Consider the following 18,702-nt stretch of genomic DNA (forward strand, 5'->3'; position numbering starts at 1 on the left):
TCATGAAAGCTTCTGTCCTCATACGCTAATACTTTTGTTTGTTCGCTTGCTTCTATTGTGGGAGAAACCTCTTTGAAAGAGCCTGGATATAGCCATGTATATTTTGGAGTCTGGAAGGAGCCCTGCCTGGTGACCGGCCTCTCCCACTCCCATCAAAGATAAAGCAGGGCTGCAGCTTGGAGGTGAGGACATGGGGGCTCCCACTCAGACCTGAATTGCCTAAATGGCCAGAAAGACGAGTGGGGGATGGACCCGAGGGCTAGAGCCTGGAGGTTGCCTCAATCCGCACAACTGCTAGAGGAAGGAATTGGAACCATATGTCAGGGATGCTGGAGCAATTTGTATAGTGGGGGTGCTGACAGCTATTGCACCAAACTGTAAACCCTGGATATAATGGAAACCACTTCAGGCCAGGGGGTGCTGCAGAACACACATCTCCCCCCTCCCGCCCCACACACTCCTAGTTCCAGCACGGATGCCACACACCCATGGAAGTCTCCTGCATTACCTCACAGGCTTTTAGCCAGAAGCCTTCCCCCTTGCCTCAGTGCCCCCCTCCCCACCCGCTTGTGTGGGCACACTCACTTCCTAAGAACAGTGCTAAGAGCCCTAATCACCGTTTGGCACATTAACACCTTTTCTTGATTACTCTTTTCCTGTTAATTGGATCCGCTCTGCCTGCCTGCGGCAGTGAGAGTCTGAAGAGAATTCTGTTTGGTTCCATTCTGTGTAGGTTTCCTACACGGTGCTCCTCACCGTTGAGTCTGATGCCTTCAGGCAGTGCTAAGCCACAGGACACACCACTGTCATGGGTGGTTTGTTCTCCCCTCCTCTCCCTAGAGGAAGAAGCATGACTGCCTTCTCTGGCAGTGTGTCTTTAAAAAAAAAAAGAAAGAAATACACCTGTTCCTATGTGGATTAAATGTGGCTCAGGTCAAGGAAATGTGCTTTGCTCCTGGAGCGGAAGGTGGTGAGCTCTGGGTTGGTTCTTCATTCTTGCAGGAGCTCATCCCAGTCTCAGATCACCCCCTGAGAGGTTCTGGGTCCTGTACAGGCAAGTGTTAATCTCATTAATAAGAGCCCCATTACGCCACAGGAGTGCTATTGTTAATCACAGCCTTCAGCCTGGGTCTTTTAGCTATTTTGGGCCCTTTAAAGAGCAGGTCTAATACCTTAAGGCAGCAGAGCAGGGGTGAGGTGGAGGCCTAGTTAGGCCTACTCCGTCTGCTGGGAGTGGCTGAGGAAGGACTAGTCTTCTCCATACCTTTATGTGCTGTTCTCTTCAGGGATGGCATTTTCCGCCGAATGGGGGTGCCCTTCTGGAAGCATCCCCCTCCCCTGAGCAAGGGTCTGACGTCCCCAGCTGGAGGGAGCTCCTGACAGCGCCACTTCCCTGAGGCAGCTGGTCTCCTTCCCTTTAGGGAAAAGCCCCAATTGTCCTTCTCCCTAGGAAGGGAAAGATATCTTTGAGGGGGCGGTGTGATGCCGTTCCATGTTGCTAAAGTCCCACTTACTGTGTGTGAGGCCCGAAGGATTGTCAGAGGCTGGTCAGGTTGAGGGAAGGACTCCTGGCACTCCCAAAATGGCTCCTGGAGGTTCATGGCAGCAATGGGGAGAGAACCTGCTACAAAAGCAGAGGCACTGACCACTTGATGTGAAGAAGATTTTCTGTTAGCTACACAGCGCACAGTCAGCCTGTGGAACTCCTTGCCACAGGGCTTTGTGAAGTCCAGGATTTGGAAAAGGATTAGCCCATCAATGGCTATTAGTCAGGGTGGGCAGAGATGGTGTCCCTAGCCTCTGTTTGTCAGAAGCTGGGAATCGGCAACAGGGGATGATTCTCTTGATGATTATCTGTTCCATTCATTCCCTCTGGGGCACCTGGCGTTGGCCACTGTCAGCAGTCAGGACACTGGCTAGATGGACCTTTGGTCTGACCCAGTGTGGCCATTCCTATGTTCCAACGTAGGGTCTATACCACACAGATGAGCAGCTCAGAATCCACACAGAAGGGGGAAAGAGCACGCAAGCATTGCACATATGCTCAGATGTCTCAAACAACACATGTCCAAGTTCTTCAGCTTCACCGTTGGTGAATTGACTGTCGATAAAAATACAGCAGAGATTGGCTCGTTTGTAAAAAATAAATATGACAGTTAAAACCAGCAAGAGAGTAGAGGAGAAAAGATGTTCTCTTTGTGGTGCGTTCGCCTCTGAATTTCCATTAGAAACCCTAACACAGAGACAGCGATCAACACGGACCTGTCAGCTCTCCTGCTTAGCCAATGTGCAAACTGGAGCAGGAGAAGGTAAAAGCATCTGCAAACAGTGACATCACTTTTTAGCAGACTCACAAAAGAAGGGTTTGAAAACTGCTTTGAAATCTTAAATTTCCAGGTTATGGGCCAAATCTCCAGCTAGCGTAAATCAGTGTGGCCCCACAGACCTCGCTGGAGCAATGTTGATTTACACCAGCTCAGGATGTAGCACAAAAGAATGTGTCTTCTTGAAAGGCTGTGACTTGTGCACCAAGGAAAGGTTCCCAATTTCCTGCCCTGGACACTGAACCCTCTGTGGTTGCTGCAGCACGGCCTTTGCCAGGGCAAGCTTTCCCTGCCAATGCACCTCCGGCGTTAGACAGAGAAGTCCCTCTGGCTACGTCTACACTGGCGTGATTTTCCAGAAATGCTTTTAACGGAAAAGTTTTCCGTTAAAAGCATTTTCGGAAAAGCGCGTCTAGATTGGCAGGATGCTTTTCCGCAAAAGCGTCCGTGGCCAATCTAGACGCGCTTTTCTGCAAAAAAGCCCCAATCGCCATTTTCACGATCGGGGCTTTTTTGCGGAAAACAAATCTCTGCTGTCTACACTGGCCCTTTTGCGCAAAAGTTTTTCGGGAAAAGACTTTTGCCCGAACGGGAGCAGCATAGCATTTCCGCAAAAGCACTGACAATCTTACATGAGATGGTCAGTGTTTTTGTGGAAATTCAAGCGGCCAGTGTAGACAGCTGGCAAGTTTTTCCGGAAAAGCGGCTGATTTTCTGGAAAAAGTGGCCAGTCTAGACACAGCCTCTGAGTATGAAGGGAGATGAGTCTCTATGTCCCTGTGACGGGAGGACCAGGCCCCGCACTGAAGGGCTGGGAGTAGCCCAGGCCCAGCTGGCTGAAAAAGCCCCACCCCTCCAGTCCTGCTGGGCCTGCTCCCAGCAGAGCCAGAGTATAAATGCAGAGGGAGCCCTGCAGAGAGAGAGAGAGGCAGCTGCGCAGCAGCTGGAGGGTAGAAGGGTACAGGCAGCAATCCTGGTGTTCCTGCAGCAGCTGAGGCCGGAGAGAGAGAGCCAGCATTGGACTCTGGGAGAAGAGCCAGCAGCCAACCCTGCCTGAGGGACCGGATCACCTACAGCCCTAACCCCAGTAAGGACAGACATCAAGGCAGACAGACTATCGGGGTACCAGGGTGGTAGGAAGCAGCCCAGGGCAAGGGGTTGCTATCACAGCTCGGTGAGTATCGGCTGGATTCCTACCGAGCAGGCAGGAGCAACAGTCCCTATCTAAAGGGCCCTGTGCTGGGACCTGGTGGAGAGGGAGGGCCTGGGTCCCCCTACCACCCTTTTCTGCACCCTGGGCAATCACCCCCGGCCAGGAGAGGCTTTTCCCAGGGCTGGGCCTCTGGTACTGTATCTGCCCTGATAGAGGGGCTGGGACATTGTATTGAGACTAGGAGTACCGTATCTGCCCTGATAGAGGGGCCTGGACTTTGTGTTGGGATGGTTAGTACCATGTAGGCCCTGATTAAGGGGCCCAAATGGGGGTAACGAGACCTTAGAGGGGGGGCGTACCCCATGCCAAGGGTGTACCCCTTGACAGGCCCATTTGGCCCTTGGTATCTCCACTGAAGCTGCAACCCAGGAGGCCAGTTAGTACCCCTTTGTGTTGAGTATGGGACAGGCACAAACACACGGTGGGACCTGCCTTGAAGAACTTCATCAAAGACAATGAGTAGTCCTGTAGCTCATTAGAGACTAACAAAATACAAGAGCTTTGGTGGGCACAACCCACTTCCTCAGATGAGAATGGAGGAAAAAAAGGGGAACCCTCCCAATCTGTAACAGAAAAAGAAGGGGGAGAGAGAGAAAAAAACCTGTCAACTGCAGTGCCGGTGCTAATGAGGCCAAGTTTGTAAGTGTCCTACAAAGGAATTTCAGGAACCAGCTACAGAAGGAAACAGTGTCAAATTTGCATATTCCACAATCTGGCATGGCCTGAACAAAGACATGATGGGCTGTTATATTCAGCACCCAAATGACGTCAGAAGCTAAGTACGGGACATTTACAGCCTCATTAGCACCAGCATTACTATGGACAGGTGGTTGTTTTTTTTCCCCTCTCACTCTCCCTGCTTTTTCTGGGAAGTTTTCCCTTTTTTCTCCACTCACATCTGAGGGAATATATAAAAATTTGTTAGTCTCTAGTGTGCTACAGGACTATTCCTTTTTTTTTTTTTTTTTTTTAAAGTTATAGACTTCCACGGCGACCCCTCTGATACTCTTAGGCTATGTCTAGACTGCAAGCCTCTTTCGAAAGAGAGCATCTAGACTGCACGTTGAACTTTCGAAAAAGCGGCTTGCTTTTTCGAAAGAAAGCATCCAGTGAGTCTGGATGCTCTCTTTCGAAGAAGCCCTATTTACATTGAAGAACGCCTTCTTTCGAAAGAGGAACTTTCGAAAGAAGGCGTTCTTCCTCGTGAAATGAGGTTTACCGCCATCGAAAGAAAAGCCGCGTTCTTTCGATTTAATTTCGAAAGAACGCGGCTTGAGTCTGGACGCAGGGGAAGTTTTTTCGGAAAAAGGCTACTTTTCCCGAAAAAACCCCTGAGTCTGGACACAGCCTTAGTGAAAGAGGACAGGAAGGATTTGAAGGGGAAGGGAGGAGGAGACAGTTGCAGTGGGGAGGTCGAGGTTGGATATTAGGAAAAACTACTTTACTGGGGGGGGGGTGCAGCACTGTAATAGGTTCCCTAGGGAGGTGGTGGAATCTCCATCCCTAGAGGTTTTTAAGTCTCGGCTTGACAAAACCCTGGCTGGGATGATTTAGTTGGGGTTGGTCCTGCTTTGGGCTCGATGACTCCTGAGGTCTCTTCCAACACTAGGATTCTATGAGGCGCTGTGGGTGGCTTGAGAGCAGGACAGTAGTTACTAATCTTGTCCAGAGATGAGCACCTGGCAGAGAGACTTAGCCAAGGGTCTCAGGGGACCTTGGCTCACAGAAACTTGAGTGAGAAGGAGCAGGGTTAGTGTCTGAAATGGTGGGCTTGGCTGTATCCTGCTATTTATCCCATATGCAAATTGACTCTGTTAAAACATGTCCTGCTGTTGGGGCTCTTTTCGCTGGCTCCGCTGACTTCAGCAAAGAAGCGGCGAGGAGTCCTGTGGCACCTTATACGGTAACTTAAGTGTTGGAGCATAAGCTTTCATGGCCAAAGACCCACTTCGTCACATGCATCTGATGAAGTGGGTTCTTTGCCCACGAAAGCTTATGCTCCAACACTTCAGTTAGTCTATACGGTGCCACAGGACTCCTCGCCGCTTTTGCAGATTCAGACTAACACGGCTACCCCTCTGATATTCAGCAAAGAACAGGCTGAGATTCTACAGTAAAAGTTTTAATGCTTCTACATCCATAAATAGATTTTTTTTTTTTAATCCATGATTTCTGTTGCTCACAAAGAAGCCTCTTTCTTCTGCACACTCCTGCATTTCATCAGCTGAGCTCAGCTGTTGCTTGGATAGAGTGGTCTGCATTCTTTTTTTCTTGTCTAAAACAATAGTTTCCAGTTTAGAAAGCAGATTCAAGGGGCTAGTGCAGAGCTTAGGAAGCCGGGCCCCTGCTATCTGCCCTTAGGGTAAATCGTATAGCATCACTGTGTGCTGGTTTGCAAAGTGGTATGATGCTTTCTGGTCTCGTGGAATCTGGCAAGGGCAGTGAGACTCCTGGTTGGAAGATGCAAGACATGTGAAGCTGTGTTGTAAATATGAGCTATTCAGTAACGAAATTCCCAACTGCCTTGAGCTGAGGGCCTGGCTCCTCTACTGAATCCCCAGACAAAACCTGAGCAAAGCGCAGAGTGCCTTGACATTCAGCAAACTCAAGACTTTGTCAGATCAGGAGGGAGAAACAAATTTCCAGAGCTGAGGAAACTCCCTCCTGGTGCTCAAAACTAATGCTGAGTCCCAGCCACAGGCGTGCATGGCAGATGGGCCGGCTGGAGGCTGCTGGAGGAGGAGGGGGATAAACCCTGCAAGCCGCTCCTGGACGCCGCGCAGAGCCCAGATGCAGGGGGCGGTGCAGGAGGCGTAGAGCCCGTGGGCCAGCAGTGCCGGGCCGGGGAGGCTGCCTGGCAGGGGCGGACTCATGGCAGGCGAGGCCCTGCCCGCTGCCCGAAAGTTTCGGGAAGAGGCTCCAGCAGGGGTGGATAATTCAAGGGAATCTGGCTCTGAATGCAGAAGCAGGAGAGGGAGGCAGGGAGGAAACAGCCCAGCCACTAGCACTGTCCGGAGCTGGCGGGGCGGGGCCGGGGTGGGAGCAGGCAGAGAGGTGGGGCTTTAACCCCTTCCAGTCCCTGCCTGCATTTGCAGGCTCGGGGGGAGGGGGGGGGGGGGACACATGGGCATCCTCCCTCGGCACCTCTGCCTGAGGCTGGGTTGAGGGAGGGCAGGATAAACCTGCACCCTGAGAGGGTAGATTCCCTGGGGCAGGAGTGAGGGAGAGTCGGGGGAGGGTTAAAATCCCCCAGGCAGATCAGAAAGTAGGCTCCTGCAAGAGGGCAAAAAGGCTACTCCTTGCAGTTGCCCCCAGCCAAGAAAAATTGTTGCTCTTTTCCCCTCCCTGACGGGCAATGTCCATGTCTCCAGTTCACAGATACGTACACTCCCTGGCAGCCATCTGGGCCTGCTTAATGTGTCCCAGTGAGAGGGTCTTGCTCTGAAACCATATGGCCAGAAACACTGGATACTGTCTGATGTATGAGGTTAATTGGCAAGACCCCCCAACCTGGGCCCTCTGGGGCAGCCTGCACGAGACAGCTGGAGAACACCCTGGGCCTCTCTTGTGACGGGTCTTAGTGGCCCCAGCAGTGGGGTTACTCATGGAAGCCACTGAACCCATCAGCAGCCCCCAGGGATCACCCCCTAATGTAGGGGGGGACTCCAGAGAGGGACGAGGGGGAATCAGGGGAAAAGGGGGCAGGGACAGTGAGGGAAGGGGGAGGCACCAGGAGGGTGCAGGGCTAAGGGAAGGTGCAGGTGCTAGGGGATACTGGGGGGTGAAGCAGAGGGACCAGCACCAGAGGAGAGAGGCAGGCCAGGTGTGTAGAGGGAGGTGTTAGAAGAGGGGATGAGGAGGGGTAGCTCACATGATCAGAGTGGGGCTACTGGAGGAGTGGGCACAGTGAGGAGAGAAGGGCTGGTGGAGGGGGGCAGGTCTCAGGAGGGCTGAGGGCAGTGAGAAGGGCAGGAGTCAGGACAGCAGAGGAGGATGAGGGGCTGGAGGGCAGCAGGCACCAGGGGAGCTGATGGAGCAAGGGGAGGAGACATGGCAGCAGAGGGAAAAGGTAGAGGTTTATAAGATAATTATTAATAACTTGGGTGCCACAGTGACACATCCAAACAAGTCACATGAACTCAGTACTGGTGCACAACACAAAATTCATTCTGCTCATAGGAGGAAACTCTTAGAGAGAACACTTCCCCAGCCTCTCCACCCCGGAGTTAATGTCACACACATTGGCTGTGTCTAGACTGGCCAGTTTTTCCGGAAAATCAGCCGCTTTTCCGGGAAAAACTTGCCAGCTGTCTACACTGGCCGCTTGAATTTCCGCAAAAGCATTGATGATCTCATGTAAGATTGTCAGTGTTCTTGCGGAAATACTATGCTGCTCCCGTTCGGGCAAAAGTCCTTTTGCGCAAAACTTTTGCGCAAAAGGGCCAGTGTAGACAGCTCCGATTTTGTTTTCAGCAAAAAAGCCCCGATTGCGAAAATGGCGATCGGGGCTTTTTTGCGGAAAAGCGCGTCTAGATTGCTTTTGTGGAAAAGCGTCCGTGCCAATCTAGATGCTCTGTTCCGAAAATGCTTTTAACGGAAAACTTTTCCGTTAAAAGCATTTCCGGAAAATCTTGCCAGTCTAGACGTAGCCATTGGGTTAATGTAATTGCAGGATAGTTGCATGAGAGGGGTTTGATATGGGCCAAACTAATCCCTGTTGGTAGGAGGATGGTGGGAAAAGTCCTTAGAGGGGGGTCACATGACACCTTTTACTTCTGGTCATGTGTCCATCTTGCCCCGAGAGTGTTACCTCCAGAGGCGTAGCGAACGGGAGTCAGGGGCGTGGTTAACAGAGGTCGGGGTGCGGCTAATGGGGGTCAAACAGTACATTTAAAAAAAATTATTTGAGTGCACACCCTAATGAAATGTGCTGCCATACCTATGGTCCCAGCTGCTCTCAATGCTGAGTCCTGGCTGCTGGGTTACAGCTGTAAGGAGAGGGAAGGGGTCTGATTCCCCAGTGCCCACCAGTTACACTCCATTGAAGACAATCAAATTGTCAGAAGTGAAAGAGGAAAACCAGGCCCTTTGGCCCCAAAATAGCCAGCTTCCAAACGGCAAAGGGTGTAATACATTAGGGATGTAAGGGCATGTCTACAATAGCCCCCAGTTTGATCTAGGGAGGCTAATGAGGGCGACCGAAATTGCAAATGAAGCGTGGGATTTAAATATCCCGCGCTTCATTAGCATGTTCCTTGCCGGTCACCATTTTAAAAATTGACTAGTCCGAAGTAACTGCCCGCGTCTACACGCGGCAGTGAAACGGGATTCTGAATTAAAGCCCTAATTCGAATTAGCTGTTATTCCTCCTGGAATGAGGTTTACCAGCTAATTCGATTTAGGGCTTTAATTCAGAATCCCGTTTCACTGCCGTGTGTAGACACGAGCAGTTACTTCGGACTAGTCAATTTCTAAAATGGCGACCAGCCGGGAACATGCTAATGAAGTGTGGGATAGTTAAATCCCGCGCTTCATTTGCAATTTCAGTCACCCTCATTAGCCTCCCTAGATTGAACTAGGGGGCTAATGTAGACATACCCTAACCGATTAACTAGTAAGCATTGTAGTAAGATGAGAGCCTGAAACAAAAGACCAGGTAGCATGGGCCTGGTTTGAGGCCTAGCTAACAATGGACAACACTTGGCTAATATAAAGCAAAGCTAAACTGTGAGCAAGAGGCCGGCCCTTGCCCGCAGAACTTGGCACGAACAGGGCTGAGCATGCAAAACACTAATTGGTAATAGGCCTGGGGTAGAACAGTCATTGGTACTAGGTACCGACTGTAAAACGGTAATTGGCCCTGGTCATATGTGGAAAGCGCATTCCAAAAGGATGGTACCACCAGTTCGTTAAGAAAGACCTTGGTACCCATATGCTCCAGAGATACTGACCCAGGTTCAGGAAAGGGTCTAAAATGACAGCATGACGGATAGAGATGTTCCCATTGAACCACGAGGTGCAGGGGGATGGGTGGTATCTAAGTAGCGGTAAAGGGTAGTAACCTGGGGGGGACAGTTTTTATCCAGCCAAGGGGGCAGTGGGACCTCCCACTGACTGAGCTGAGTCCATTGTTACGGGTGTATATATGTAGTGGTTCAGAAGAGTCTACTGACAACTATGACTGTACTTTGCTTAACAATGAACCTGGCTGGGCACCTTTGATCCTTATCTGATTTGTGGTCTTTGGGGGCTCTCTCAGGGTCTGCTGTGCTGACTAATTGTGCAAGTCAACACGGTCCACATCACTGAGCACACTGACTGGTTATCATCACTGATGGGGTATTTGACCTGTCAGGACAACACAACAGTAAATCCTGACCTACTACAAGCATCACCTTACTAGGTGATGCATACTGGTAACAGGTCAACCAGAGGCCTGGCTGGGCTGCAGCAGCTCCTCACTCGCAGAGCAGTTCACCCAGCCTGTTCGGAGCAGCCCTGTGCCCACGATGCGGTGCAGCGGACCCGGCCCAACCCGAGCAGCCTCCATCCACAGTGGTCATGGCCCAGCCTGGCCACAGCAGCCCACAGCTCAGTGGGCCTGGCCAAGCTGGAGCAGCCCCTGGTTAAGTGGTTAACCAGTTAACTGGTTAAATGTTACATTTAACTGATTAAATAGGATTTTACATCCCTAGAATAAATCAGAACCTAGTCCTTGAGTTGCACCCAATTAGAACTGTGCAGATGCAGATGCACCACTGGGCTATTCATCGCCTACGAGCCGGTTGCACCTAGCACCACATGAAGTTTTCGGGTGACGTTTGCCAGCAGCCTTATGTATCCCCTTTCAGTGACTGACACTCCCGGGAAATAGCCACTCATCAGTCAGTTACAGCTGTGCAATGGCCTTACGCAGCCAGAGCCCCTGGGATGAGACAGGAGGTGGGATGGAGCAAAAGCTAACTTGGCTTGGGAGTCCTCTTGTACTGCCAGATCATGGCAGGAGCTGCGCTCTGGCCCTTGGGCAACAGGGCAGGTGCCATTGATGCTTTTAAAGCTCCAAGGTGAAGTCTGCATCACATGGCACGTGCAGCTTTTCACCCGCCTTTTCAGGGGTTGTACATCTCTGGTCCCTGTCTGGTGGGAGCCTCCATCATTTCCAAGAGAGGGAGACTGATGCACCAGGGATGAAAACTGGGAATTTTATAGGGCAGATTTTCCCAACGGAAAATGTAAAAGTGTGTATGCCATTGTGTGCTACTCCACGTACAAAGAAGGGATTTGCACACACAAATCCTGAGTGTATACATTAATGTGGTATCATGGTTTGCAAATTGCGCACACAGTTTCATGTGTGTTGTTGCATATACATGTACATATGAACCCACAGTCACACACATTTATTTCGTGTATTACAACACAGGGTCATGAAAACAATGTTCAAATTGGTGGGGTGAATGTCCCCTTCTGTCTCCTCGTGTCTTGTGTTGACTCTCCACCTCTGACCAAGTGCTGCTATCAAACCAGTGCCACTACAGCTTGTTCGTTCTCTTCAAAGGTTGTGGGAATTCAAACCATGGCCAGAAAGTAGACCTGGGAGAGTTCTGTTAAACCCTTTCCCCCATTCATTACCCCCTAGCATTTGACTGTTCATTTTGTGGGTCATCCTGTCTTGACAGCCCTGACTCTGAGAGGGAGAGAGAAAACCAGCTGGTGTGAATACAAGGTTTCCAGGATGAAAACCTTGGTCTCATTACTACCTGCTAGCCAATGACTCTTCAACAGGCTCTGTCCAAGATTTGGGTGAATCTTTAGGGCATGGTGTTATCTTGCCTCACAGTAGCTAACGTAGTCACTGATGTGGGGTAAATCTTTGTGAAAGCAAGGTCATTTGTGGTTTCTGTGTGTAAGTAGACTGAGGTGAAGACTGGGAAGAGACGGTGGGGGAGGGAGGGGCTAGCATTTACCATGACTTACTAACAGCGTTAAAACTACAATGGCCTTGTCCACACGTGGATTTTACCATGTTAGGCAATGTGGCTACAAACGCACCTTTTCTCTCTTGTGTGGATAGGCCCCAAAAGAGCATCCTCGGGAAGGGTATGTCTACACTAGCCCCCAGTTCGATCTAGGGAGGCTAATGAGGGTGACTGAAATTGCAAATGAAGTGTGGGATTTAAATATCCCGCGCTTCATTAGCATGTTCCCGGCCGGTCGCCATTTTAGAAATTGACTAGCCTGAAGTAATTGCCCGCGTGAACACGCGGCAGTGAAACAGGATTCCGAATTAAAGTCCTAAATCGAATTAGCTGGTAAACCTCATTGCAGGAGGAATACCAGCTAATTCGAGTTAGGGCTTTAATTCAGAATCCCGTTTCACTGCCGCGTGTAGACGCGGGCAGTTACTTAGGGCTAGTCAATATCTAAAACGGCGACCAGCCAGGAACATGCTAATGAAGCTTCATTGGCAATTTCAGTCGCCCTCATTAGCCTCCCTAGATCGAACTAGGGGGCTAGTGTAGACCTACCCGAAGGGATAAAAATCAAGTCTCCCTGAGAGAAAGGACAATGTGTGTGTCTTTTCAGTAGCCAAATATCTGCCTAGGAGAGAGAACTTAAAAATCGGAAGGTGCAGCGGATGAAAGGCAAAAGGCCCCCCAATTTCCTGGGTGTGCACATGGAAATGTTGAGCTGTAGGGGCCCCACACACTTTCGTCGGGGCAATCAGATGGCAGGAATCATGGGCCACCAGTCTGCTCCTCTACCTCCACTCTGCCTGGCCTGCAGAATTGCGCTCAGCGGCTCAGCTGGGGAAAATCTCTACTGTGCTATGGTTTATGATTGAGTAAAGCTGTCTTTGGGGTTTTATTTCTCTGTTGTCATCCTCACGGTCAGGGCAGATTTGCAGGTTTTGGAGCGGGGGAGAGAATTTTCATGACTCTTGCAAGGCTCTGCAAACTATAGAAAAATGGGGTGGGGTAATAAGTGGAATTGCTTGGCTGGGAAATGATTGAACTTGTAGAGCTAGGGAGAAAAGAGGGTTTAAAACTCCCTGCCCTTTCCCTTGTCGTGCTGTGAGTGCAATGTGCATATTCATTCTGATCTGGTAACATTTTACACCCACTTGGCACTGGAGGACGTGATGACAAAGTGCAGAGAGTTTGGGAGACTAGAAATAAATCACTGAGATTCACCATTGTCCTGCCAGCCTTCGGGGGGGAGAGAGGTTCTGAGACAAGTGGCTATTCAGTTCCTCCTTATTCTAGGCTCATTGATCCAGCTCAGACTGAAGAGAAGCAAAGGAGAGAGACGGCTCCGGGCACAGTAATGCTGCTGTTACAGACCAGACACTGCCCCTAAGTTGGGGATGAATGGATCACACTGCGATTGAGAACCCTAGAAGGGACAGGATGGCAATGACCTATTAGATCAGTGGGGTCAGGCTTTGGCCAGGGCAGGATTGTCCCCGACTAGGACATGCTGTGTTTGTGGCAGGCGGTGCCATCGGCTGCGAGAGGAGTGGAGCATTGATTAAGACAGCACGGGGGGATGGGAGAGTCCCTCACACACACTCTCCACATGCACACGGCATCAGCATCAACAGCTTCTGCCAGCCAGTACAGCACAGCCAGACTGCACTCGCTGCCTCGGTACCTCCAGAGCCGCTCTCCTCCGCCTCCTCCACCTCCTCCTCCTCTCCCCTGGTCTGTCTTTCTCTCCCTCGCTCCCTCGCGCTGAGCTCCCCATCAGCCCCTGCAGGACCCGTCCGCTCGCCATTTGGGCCCCACCAGCACGGAGACAATGAATTCATGCGGATTATGCATCTGAAGGAATAACACGCTTCTGAATAGCCACAAGGGGAGGTATCCATGTGTTTGGCAGGGATACAGACGCCTGCTCGCTCGCTTTCTCAATTGCTCTTCTCTCCCTTCAGCTGCCTCCTTTCCAGCTATGATCGCCTCTGATTTCCCTGAGCAGCTGCAGTGAACCGGTGCCTTGGTGCAGCCCAGATCGCCCAGGATCGCCCCCCTCCCGCCGAAGGGACTTGAGGGGTGAGGGTTATTTTTATTTCTCTCCTTCTTTTTCCGGTTTTCCTCCACCTGCCAGTCTCTGTGACTCTCACATCCTTCCGTGCATGCGTCTCCCTCGCTCCCTTCTTCTCCTCCAGACGGGGAGAGGTGGAGGCAGGTCTATGTGCAAGGACCTGGCTTCTTTGCTGCTGGGACCAGCCCTGCAGGAGCCGTGTGGACCCAGCTCTGGACACTGACCCTGCCTTCAGGTTTGGATTCGTGTCTCTTTGATCTGTTTCTTGACATGCTAGTGCTGGGGGGGAGGGGGAGAGGAAAGGGGGAGGATCTGATAAGCCGGTGAAAGAGTTGGTTGGGGGAGAATGGTCACTAGCTTTGGTGTGTGGACATCACCGTGACAGAGGCAGGGTGGCAGGCATGTAGAAATATGAGGGGCTGTGTTAAACCCCCCGGTCATGGGATAGAATCCCTCAGAGGCAGCTGGGAGCATCCTCCCAGGATTCCCATCGTTCGCTCCATTTCCTGGGATGCTGAGTCCACGGGGAACACGCCTTTCATTACTGCCTCGCCCCCGGTGGCATCGTTGCTGTCCCTGCGGAGGTCCTTAGCCTGGGAGGAGCATCAGCGTCCAGGCTGGCTTGTCCATGTGGCTGCGCTGGGAGTAATGAGCTCCTATATTCTTCACAGAGTGGCCTGCGCTGCACCTCAGCCCTGACTATGATGGACCTGAAAGTGGACGAGGAGGAGGTGGAGAATGGCCATCCAGTCAGCATCCAGGCCTTTGCCAGCAGCTCCACGCTGCACGGCCTGTCCCACATCATCTCCTACGAGAGGCTCTCCTTCAAGCGCATCATGTGGACTCTCTGCTTCCTGGGCTCTGTGGCCCTGCTGGCTTACGTCTGCACGGAGAGGATCCAGTACTACTTCCTCTACCCACACGTCACCAAGCTGGATGAAGTGGCCACAACCAGGCTGACCTTCCCCGCTGTCACCTTCTGCAACCTCAATGAATTCCGCTTCAGCCGGGTGACAAAGAACGACCTGTACCACGCTGGGGAGCTCCTCGCCCTGCTCAATAACAGGTGGGTCCGGGGAAGTCACGGCCCAAGAGCTTTGCATGAGCTCAGCATTGCTCATCTAGATAGGACAGCACCGCGCCGTGCACCTGAACGGGCTGCCGTCTGTGCACGCAGCCAGCGGGGCACGGGGCAGCTCTGGCACTGGAGATACACCCGTGCACCTGCAGGAGTTACACATGGCTCCGTGCGCCATGTGGACATGTACCCCTCCCAGTACGCGCTCCTGGAGACATCCAGGCCTTATGCAGTCCCATGCCGTGCACCTGGAGCAGTGCCCTTTGCAAGGCATGCCTGTCTGCTCCGAGTGCCCCGGATAACTTTCATAGCCAGGGTTACTTTCATGCCCACCCCACCACTAGCACTAGAATCAAGCTGTCCCCGTGGGAACGAAGACAGGCCACTTGTGGGAATGGCTGTGGGGAGGGGGTGTGCTCCTGTGGGCAGCTTCAGTAGCTATGTCTGCAGCTGTGGGGCCCTCTGTGCAAGTGATGGATGGAATGATGGGTGAGTACGGCCCTGGCACGGATGGGCACAACCCCAATGAAGTCAAGAGCCACAGCTGAAGCTGGCCTGGCATCTGTCAACAAAGGGCAAGACAGAGAGCAGGGCCCCAACGTGATCCTATTACCACGCTGCTTCTCACGATGGGGCTTAGTTGGTAGACCTGGTGGGTTTGCTGGGGGCGGGTGTGGCATGGATTGCTCGCCAGCACCCCCACATGGATGGGAGCCTGCAGCAAAGCAAAGTGGCCATTCACATATTGGCGAGTCTCTGGCCACAGGGGAGGGGCACGTGCAGACAGATGGAGGGTACCACGAGGGTGTGGCTGGGTTGATGGCAATAGTGTTTTATCTATACTTTGAGGAGACGTGCACCCCTTTGGCCAGCTGGGGATGGGACAGTGAGGAAGCACCCATGATATAATGCCCGGATGCCCACTCTGGGTAGGAAAGGACTCGCATGGGTGCTTCTGCCAGACATTACTATGGGACCCAAGGGCTCTTCTACACTCTTCCCATGTTAGCATTCAGTCCATGTGCCCGAGGATTGTGGGTACTGAGCCCATGGGTCACCGTGGATTCATCCCATAAAGCATTTGCCCCATGCCGATTCCCCACCCTTGTCAGTGACAAGTCCTGGCCATGCTAAACTGACAGCAGCTCCTGCTCTTTGATGGGTCTGGCTGCTGCTGTAGCTGCCCTCTGGAATATGTCTGAGACCATGAACACCAGTGATACCGGTGCACATGTCACTGTGGAATGAGACAGTCAATGATCGGGGGATGAGCACCTGCAGCATTGCCTTCTGCTGGATAGACTCGGAAATGCTCATCCACGTGTCCTAGGCCCTGTACTGCTATGAGCTGATGACATTTGGATAGCACTCTGGCTATTACTGTAAGATCCTTGAGGCCACTGGGTGCGACACAGGCCCAAACATGAACCCTGAAGGGCTTGTCGACATGGCGGGACACAACGCTGATTTGTAGAGCACCCTACTGTGCTGTGCTCCTGCTGCCCTGCGGGTGCGGTCTAAAGGGTTCGTGTTAGTGTGCTGGGCAGTCTGAGCGCAGCCCACGACAGCCCTTTCCAGAGAGCCCCTGGGGAGTGCACTTTGCTGTACTGTGCACACAAGCCCCATGTGGCTGCTGGGTGAGCCCCCAGTCGGCATTCAAGCAGATCCAAGTACATGCAGATAACTGCCCCATCCCACTCCCATTAGAGTCAATGGGGAAACTCACGGGGCCATACAAATGGGAGCAGACTCTGGCCCCAAGGCAGCGGAGGAAAGACCTTTCCCTCTGCTGAGGAAAAGAGGTTGTGCCGCTGGGGTGAGTGGGTTACAAGAGGGGAGCAAGGGGTCATGGAGAAGGGCTCACTGTAGACTGGCAGAACCTGTTTTGCCTGCAGCTGTATTTGCCTGCCGGGCTGTACAAGCTGGGGCTGGCTCACGCCAGAGCTGCAGGGAGAGGCGCCAGTGATTCAGTAGAGGGCAGCCTTCCCTCTGAGCTGGTGCCCCAGTACAGCCCTAGCAGGGTGTTGTGCTGTCTGGCTCCGATTACATGGGATGCTCCCGTGCTGGTGGGTGTGGGAGCTGTGGACAAGCCTGTGCCCCGACCACTGACATTTCTGATTGTTAGTTTCCGTGTCTCTCACTCTCCCCAAAACCCCTTCTCCCTCCAATGTCATTTTCTTCCTCATTGCCTGGCCTGGCCTATTGTGCAGCCGTTCAGCAGCTCTTCCGCTGCCCCAGAGAGCATCAGAATGGCCAGGCGGGGTCAGAGCCGAGGTCCGTCTAGCTCAGGGACCTGGCTTCCTGTGACCAAAGCGGGTTGGCTCCATTTCAGTGGTGAGCAGTTGACCCCTGCCCATCCGTCTCAGTGCCTGGCGATGCACCGCTCCGAGATGCAGAGAGGAGAAGTGCAGTGGATGGGCAGCTGTTCCCAAGTCAGAGCTTAGACTAAACGTGCACGCTCTGCAATTCCTTCTGCTCCCCTTTATTTCCGGTTCCCGGGCGTTCCCGGGAGACTTGGATCCAGGAGGGGCCCAGCTGGGCATGGGCTCTCCTGCCAGTGGGTTCTGCAATACAATGGCAGGTGTGCTCTGCATGGCCAGGGCTCCAGGCTGCCAGCCTGTAACACGGAGGGGACACAATCCTGGCTCCGGGCTGCCAGTATCTCCTGTGACGCTCAAGCACGCCCCTGAGCTGCCGGCAGGGAGTGCGTATTTGCTTGCACTTGTGTCTTCCTGCCCCACGGGGCCCCTGCGGCGGCTGATGTGCTGGCAGCCGGCAGGCTGCTCTGCCTCCCTTCTTGCTGCTCCTCCTGCTGGTTGGGGCTAGGACAAGGAAAGAGCAGTGGAAACCAGCAGGGTGTGATCCTGGCCCCAAGTGCCTGAGTCAGCCTCCCAAGTGCTCTAGAGTCCACCTCCAGCACCCCCGCGTGGCCAGGCCACCCATGCTGCCAGCGCCCCCAGCCCCTACAGTAGCCCCAGCACCCAACATTTTGTCCAGCGCCATGGCCTGCCACCCCTGTGACCATCTAGCTCAGTGGTTCTCAAACTCTGGCCGCGGCCCACCCTGCTCAATGCAGACCTTTCTATGGGCCACCAGCCAGCCGCCCATGATGACAAAATGGGTGCGGGGGGTGTGGGGTCTGGGCGGGAAGTAGGGTGCAGGCAGGCTCACGGACAGAGGACAAAGTGGGCAATTGCCTGGGGGCCAGCCATTCACAGGGGCTTGGAGCGCCTTGGAACTGCTATGGGAGTGCCGGAGTACCACTCCACAAGGCTGGGAGGGCTGGGGAGGAGGGTGAGTGCCATGGCCTGGTGCTGCTAAGGACACTCAGCCCTGCCTCTTCAAGGGGTGCAGAGCTGCCCTCCCCACCACCTTGCCCCAGGGTGCATGGTAGCTGCCAGATCCACCTTGCCCCAGGGTGCATGGTAGCTGCCAGATCCACCTTGCCCCAGGGGGCGGGGTAGCTGCCCCACCCGCTCCTGTGGCCAATAGGAGCGGGCGGGGCAGGGGGAGGTGAGAAGTCTGAGAGGGAGGGAAGGTGCAGGAGCAGACAGAGAGTGGGCTGTGGCCAGGAAGGAAAGTGCAGGAGCATGGTGGAGGTGCATGAGGAGGATGGGGGAGAGGATGGCTTCGTGCTCCCCCCTGCTCCCATTGGCCACAATTCCAGCCAATGGAAGCAGCAAGGAAAGCCTCCAGGCTGCTTCCCTGTGCAGCCATTCCCCCAGCTGGAGGGAGGAGGAAGGACAGCATACAGAGCCGCTTGCTCCCTCTGCAAACTGGATCTGGCCCGCGAGGCTCAGGGCTTCCCCTACCACCACCCCAGCAAGGAGCCAGCGCTGGTACTCCACCTTTGTGGGGAGCACTGGGCTGGAGCACCAGTGTGAGCTTTCCACTGCCGGGGAGTGGAGGGAAGGGGGGCTGAGCTTCAAGCTGCAGCCCACCTGCCAGGCGGCCGGACCACACAGATCTAGCTTGACCTTGCCTCGTTTAGAAACCATCTTGGCTTGATTTAAATGCTGCCAGTGATGGACTGCACCCCTTGG

General features: G+C 53.2%; 1 protein-coding gene across 4 annotated transcripts in view; it reads left to right on the top strand.

Annotated features, from left to right (window-relative positions):
* The first annotated feature begins 3,234 nt into the window (after positions 1 to 3,234).
* ASIC1 (acid sensing ion channel subunit 1) overlaps positions 3,235 to 18,702 on the top strand; it is a 133,355-nt gene continuing 117,887 nt past the window's right edge. Inside the window, exons 1-4 of one of the 4 annotated variants that reach the window (XM_075902063.2) lie at positions 3,235 to 3,498; positions 13,472 to 13,589; positions 13,706 to 13,816; positions 14,253 to 14,647. In XM_075902063.2, coding sequence (XP_075758178.1) covers positions 14,283 to 14,647 — 365 coding nt within the window. In that variant the 5' untranslated portion in view covers positions 3,235 to 3,498; positions 13,472 to 13,589; positions 13,706 to 13,816; positions 14,253 to 14,282. The remainder of the gene's footprint in view (positions 3,499 to 13,471; positions 13,590 to 13,705; positions 13,817 to 14,252; positions 14,648 to 18,702) is intronic. The other 3 variants (XM_075902062.2, XM_075902067.2, XM_075902066.2) reach the window with 3 other exon arrangements.

The sequence above is a fragment of the Pelodiscus sinensis genome, chromosome 31 (assembly GCF_052426305.1).
Source record: "Pelodiscus sinensis isolate ZL-2025 chromosome 31, ASM5242630v1, whole genome shotgun sequence".
In the NCBI taxonomy this organism is placed as follows: Eukaryota; Metazoa; Chordata; order Testudines; family Trionychidae; genus Pelodiscus; species Pelodiscus sinensis.